This window comes from Miscanthus floridulus, chromosome 8 (assembly GCF_019320115.1).
Source record: "Miscanthus floridulus cultivar M001 chromosome 8, ASM1932011v1, whole genome shotgun sequence".
In the NCBI taxonomy this organism is placed as follows: domain Eukaryota; kingdom Viridiplantae; phylum Streptophyta; class Magnoliopsida; order Poales; family Poaceae; genus Miscanthus; species Miscanthus floridulus.
The window spans coordinates 48,567,186-48,573,185 of record NC_089587.1 but is presented as its reverse complement, the minus strand read 5'-3'; the positions used below and the strand labels follow the sequence as shown (position 1 = coordinate 48,573,185).

The window sequence follows — 6,000 nt, the reverse complement described above, 5'->3', positions numbered from 1 at the left end:
TTCAATTTAAGTAGACTGCTGCAAGACTCAATTTATTTCAGGCCGGAACAAGAAACTATCTAAATAATTATGTGGGTATTATTACAACAGTAGAGTTCTTACAATTATACTGTCAATGTAGATATCTCATAATGCTTTAGTCAAAATATATAAATTGATCTAAAGTACAAGTTTCATAATTTATTGCCATCATGTATCATATAGTTTAAAATGAATCTGTTAGTACAACTGGTTATGCTCTTTTCCAGAACCTTTTCAGTTCTTGTAAACATTGATTCAGAAATCATAAAAAGAGATAAACCGCCATAGCTTTGTATTCAGATGGGGGAGGACACATCATGTGCAGGACGGGCATCAATTTTCCACTATCATAATATAGCCATACAGAGCACAGTTACTAACATATATAACTGTAATTCTGAACATTATTTTATTCTTCACAATACAGTATAAATAGCCTAGGCATCATGTATATTGGTTTCACTTCTTTCTTTCAAGAAGCCGACGACGAAATTCCCCAAGAGCCCATATAGGGTACAAGTTGCGGTAGTTTCCATAATTGAAGTATATGGAACTATTGAAGCACCCAACGTGTTCCTGCAATCAAAAGTCATGCACTAGGAAGTAAGGGCATATTTAGCACAGCTCTAGGTCGATGTTTATCTATAGTCTGCAAACTAAATTTAAATGACATAAATATTTATATAGTTTAGACGAGGAAACAAAATTTATTTTCTAAACATTCTCATCTTACCTCTACCTCTAAATATAAGATTTCATGGAGCTGGAGCTCAGTGAAACATGACCTTAAGTGGAATTGAACTATCAGTCCAGCTAATGTATATATATTGTGCCACTGAGGTGTGCCAGGACAACACATTATTTAAGTAGTCCGCTGCAAAAAGCAATTTATTTGGGGCCCGAGCAAGAACTATCCGGCCTGAATGCAATAAGGCATATGCTATGCTGCCTAGGCGCAGCTTGAAATATAAACAATATTCCCTATTGTTCACAAACAATCCTACTATACATCCTACTTTGACTATTACTACATTGTTGCGCTTTAATTTGAAGCTATAGAATATATCAGTGAAATTATAAGGCTGGCCATAGATATAGTTTTCCCCATAGTTTTGTTGTCTTGAAACAAACTCAACTCTATTGCCATGCCTCATAGGGGAAACATGGATATGTACAAAATTCACAAAACACCCTATGGTCTATGTAAAATACATAGGCATATATATCTCACACCCCCTCAAAGTCTAGGTGAATCAGCAACACTATGATGAAATTTGCAAGTTGAACCTCTGAACGCATGGGCAAAGGCACAACCTGATTTTGCCCTTGCGATCTCAGGTAAGAAGCACAAAAGCCAGTTTTGTTTCTTAGACCATGCCCCCATGGGATCCCAAGCAATACTGATCGCACTAGTGTTATTAGACGCAAGAGGGGTTAGTGCTTTGACTGGAACATCAAAATCTTCAAGCAATCGAGGAGATAAGGGCATCTCATGCAATGTCACATAGGATTTTTTTTTATGGCATGGAGTAGAGAGAGGAAGGTGAGATTAAGAGGTGGTTGTTTCGTGAAGCAACCACCTCATGAGAAAAATTTTAGGACTATAAAAAAAATATCTTACCATTGTATGATTTAATGTTTCCATGCAACTCACAAACTTCCTTTTCTTTATTGCACAAATTGAGGATAATTGAACTGCTATATATAAGACAACTTAAAGGACAGCCCATTGTATGAGTTGGTTGTTGAACAGTCTCATGATTATGTGGCATTTATGAGACCATCTATGAGACAACACCAATGAAGTTGCCTTATGATTGCTATATATTAGACATCATTTATGGCATCCGTTAGTTGAAATGGTAGGATTTAATTGCATCACTGCAATTTAAGTTCCTTATTGAGGTGTGTAACGTACGTATATATTTTCCTATCCGGTTTAAACTATCATCAAATTTGTTGCGAAAGGTAACAATTTAATTCGATACCATGGGGGACCTTGAAAAATAATATTGACAAATAACTTTTTTGCTGAAAGAGAAAAGAACAACCTAATAAATCATGAATCTAAATTTTGTTCTTCTACGAGAAAAAGTAAATAAATAACTTACTTGTTGGGGAAAGTCTCCAGAATCTAGTTGCATATTGATCAACTCTTTTGCAGCTTTATATAATGGTGTTGGATCACGTTCCACCTGCACAGCACGCCCGTAGTATCAAACAATTAGCATAATACTCCCCTAATCTAAATTATAAGATGTTTTGACAGTTTTAGATACATTTCTTTTACTACGTATCTCGACATAGTATATATCTAAGTGAATAGCAAAAGCTTTGTATCTAGAAAAGCCAAAGCATATTATAGTTTAGACTGGATGGAGACCATAATAATTTCATAAATATGTAACCAGAAATTCTAATCAATTTGCAAAATACATACCTGCCCACCATAAACTAAGGTTAACATTGCCCATGCAGTGTTCACTGCATGAGGTCTACTAGCTTCCACATATTCCTGCAAAATATTTAAGTCTAAGGCATGATAAAATTCATTGAGATTTTGATGATTAATATATTTGGTAGAAAAGAATAACATTGAATTATTGCTTAACAGTTTGCTATGACGCATGCAATGAATCATCCAATTTATAGTAATACTCAAGTTATTAGAAAGTTGTACAAATTTTATATATATTACATAACATTTTCCTTGGAAACCCAAGACAAGAGCAGAACAGATTATTTATTTTTCATACTTTAAGTGACAAAAAATAGATTAATAGTAGATTGTATGTGAAGAAGTAAGAGTTGGTTGTATGCAGCTGTAGCATATTAACCACAGGTACTTGAGTTCATAGCTGCTTGTATACAGGAAACACTATCACTTAGCCATAGTAAGACAACTAAACATGGTTGAAAAAATCAACATAAATCATGTAATTAGAGTTTGTTACTGGGATTGTTGTTTATATAAAAATGATTGGATGGATGGTATGTGCCCCTAATTTATCCAAACTATTAGCATGATGTATCTATAAACAATTGTATGTGATACTAAACTGAAGGTAAGAATTTTAGAAAAATCTAAAAAAAACAAGTAAAGAATGAACCAAATTGACTGTTTTAACATCAAGAACCAATAACCCCGTAATACCCTAACCTATTACTATTTTGGTTTCGGCGTGTTTGACCCAGGTGTTTTGGTACTAGGTTTAGTATCATGTTAGTTGTCAAGATAGGTTGTCCTAACACCTTAAGGTTAACCTTTTTACACAAATCAAGGATAGAAGTAGAAGAAGAGGAGCTACACATATGTAGGCTCGCATCAATAGATATAGAAACTTTGTAACTAGAAACTTATTTATTTTCAAAGCATATAGGATACAAAAGAATGAATATATACTTTTTGTCAGTTGCATGGTGTCACATGTATTTTCATATAGAATCCATTAAGTTTTTTAAAGAATGGCTCATGAAACAAATATTTAACACAAACATGACCCTAAACAATTATTTGTTATTCAAGAGTAACTGGATAGTATCAAGAAATGAGAGGTTACTACAACCAAATTAAATTTGCACCATTCAATGAAATTTTGTCACACCCCAAAATTTCTATTTTAGGTTGTGAATAGAAAGCACTAAATAAAATAAACAGTTTTATAATTTTCTTAGATTTGGATAGGTTATTGATAATTCAAAAAATGTGATTTCCTAAAAATTTGATAATTTAATTTGATATGTTTGTTGCATTCATGCCATTGCATTTAGTTTTATTGAGTGCAAATGATTTATCAAAATCCCGTTTACGCCCGAATAGATTTTTATTTTGTTTATCAAAAACCCAAGTTTAAAATGCTTTGTGTGAGAAATAAATTGAAAATATATTTTTGACCTATGTTTAAAAGGTTTCTTTAAAATGATCCAATTGGATTCCAAATTTTGTTTGATTAAAAAAGGATTGAAATTAAGTCTCAAAATTGATTTAGACAAATTCAAACAGGGTTATAAAATCTCCCTCCTTTCTGTTGTGGGCCGGAATCGTCTCTCTCTCTCACTCTTGTCGGCCCGCTCTCCTTTCTCTACCTGGGCCACAGCCCATCTGAGCATGGGAGCCAGTCAATCCCACGCCAGCTCCTCCTCTCTCTCTCACTTCCAGGCAGGGCCCATCCGTCAGCTCTATCTCCTTCCTCCCTCCGCCATCGACGCGAAGCCGCGGACCAAGCTCCAGCTTCCGCGTCCGCCGCGTGGACCAAGCCCCGCGCGACCCAGCCCACGAAGGCTGAGCCTCCGTATGTCAGCTGTGGGAGCATCGTCTCCAACGAATCCCGCACGAGCCGGAGCTTTTCCTCGCCGCTGCCTTGGTCCGCCACGATCCGAACCCCGCGCGCGAACCAAGGTTCACCAGCGCCTTTAAGGGTGAGCTCCTGCGCGCACACCGCCTCCACACACTGCTCCATGCCCTCTTTCCCGCACTGCAACGCCCTCAAATCGCCGTCACCGCCGCCATTGCCGCTCAGCTGAAGGCACCCCGAGCCCTCCTTCCTCTTCGGTTGGCACCGCTGCGTCACGCCACATCCGCCGCGCTACCTCTCGGGTCAGGCCGGTGCCGCGTGGTGACATCCCGACCTCGCCGGACGCCGGAGCTCCCTACCACCACCGTCCGCCTCTGACCGGCTCCATCCCTCTCCGTTCCGTAGCAACCATCACGAGCTCCACCATCGACTGAGCAGTGAGCCTCTCCATCTTCTGCGCTCCTTCTCGCTGATCGTAGTGTGCCTTCCTGCTCGGTCCGAGCTTGCGTCCGCGAAGTTCCGCCGTGGGTAGCCATGGCGCCGCCGCCGGCACCGGGTCCCAAGTCTGCTGAACGAGCGCGCCAGGCCCTGCACCCCGCCTCCCGGCGCGCACGCACGCGCGCAAACGGGCGACACCACGCGAGTAAGCGAAGCTAGCAGAGCAGCCCGGCCGTGCGTGCCATCTTGTTAGCTCGATGACACCATCATCACGTCACGCACACATTATTGCCGTTTTTCTTGAGGAAAACAAATTCAGAAATACAATAGAAATACACCACCTATATAATCAGCAATCGATCAACACCGTTTCTTTGTTTTAATTCGGTATAAGTTGCGTTAGTTTCATTAGTGCTAATGCTTTTCATGCCACGTGTTTATGATTTTATTTTATTAATTTAAATGCTAAATTGATTAATGCTAATTATGCAATTGGATTTATAATTAAAAGCTATATAGAATTTATAACTCGATAATTTATACATAAAATATTAATGTGAGTAGTTGCTTATATAAACGTGTTTCTAAATTCTAAGTTATTTAGTTTAGACACGTTGCATATGTGATAAACTTGACTGTGCTTTCACATACACTTTTATTTTGGAAAGATAAAGTTTAACTTGATCAAATTATATGGCACTGTTTATAGATAAAATATGAGTAGTTTTAACCCGGCTTTTAAATTAAATTATGTTTTGAATAATATGGGTTTAATAGCTTTTCACATGGTTTTGCTCAATTAAAATAAATAAAGCATATAGTTTTTTTTTCTTTTATATAATATAAAAGTCTCGGTAGTTGTTTCTTTTTAACCGTAGCTTCGCTTTGGCGTTTCCTATGTTCTCACGATCGTAGCAAGGAGCCCTCTTTTAGCACGTTGTTTTTAAAGCTTTTGCTATGATTGATGCGCTGTTCTTAGTTGCTTTTATTTCTTGTTTGTATGTTTTCTATGCTCGGTGTTTGCTATAAGTAGAAGAAAACTATACGTGAGCACTGGAGGCCGAAAGCTGTAGAAGAGAAGATTGTACAAGTTTTATGAGCAGTTGTCTTGAGTGGAAAGCAAGTGTAAAAGGCAAGTATAACATAGGATCATCCTTGTTACCTATTCACCTTTAATCACTTAATTCATACTGCATGTGTCTACCTTGATTACCACTAAGGATATCCTAGCTATTGTTACATTTAT

At 37.9% G+C, this 6,000-nt stretch overlaps 1 protein-coding gene and 1 long non-coding RNA gene across 5 annotated transcripts in view; one reads left to right on the top strand and one right to left on the bottom strand.

Moving 5' to 3' along the window:
* Nucleotides 1-341: 341 nt before the first annotated feature.
* The window catches only part of LOC136476318 (achilleol B synthase-like), a 13,003-nt gene continuing 7,344 nt past the window's right edge, over nt 342-6,000 (bottom strand). The window contains exons 10-12 of the mRNA XM_066474101.1: nt 2,462-2,536; nt 2,133-2,216; nt 342-597 (exon numbers count right to left, since the gene is read on the bottom strand). Of these exons, the coding sequence (XP_066330198.1) occupies nt 481-597; nt 2,133-2,216; nt 2,462-2,536 (276 nt within the window). The 3' untranslated portion in view covers nt 342-480. The remainder of the gene's footprint in view (nt 598-2,132; nt 2,217-2,461; nt 2,537-6,000) is intronic.
* LOC136476319 (uncharacterized) overlaps nt 4,437-6,000 on the top strand; it is a 22,157-nt gene continuing 20,593 nt past the window's right edge. For all 4 annotated transcript variants that reach the window (XR_010763525.1, XR_010763524.1, XR_010763523.1 and 1 more), the window contains exons 1-2: nt 4,437-4,753; nt 5,788-5,886. This is a non-coding gene — a long non-coding RNA (uncharacterized lncRNA). The remainder of the gene's footprint in view (nt 4,754-5,787; nt 5,887-6,000) is intronic.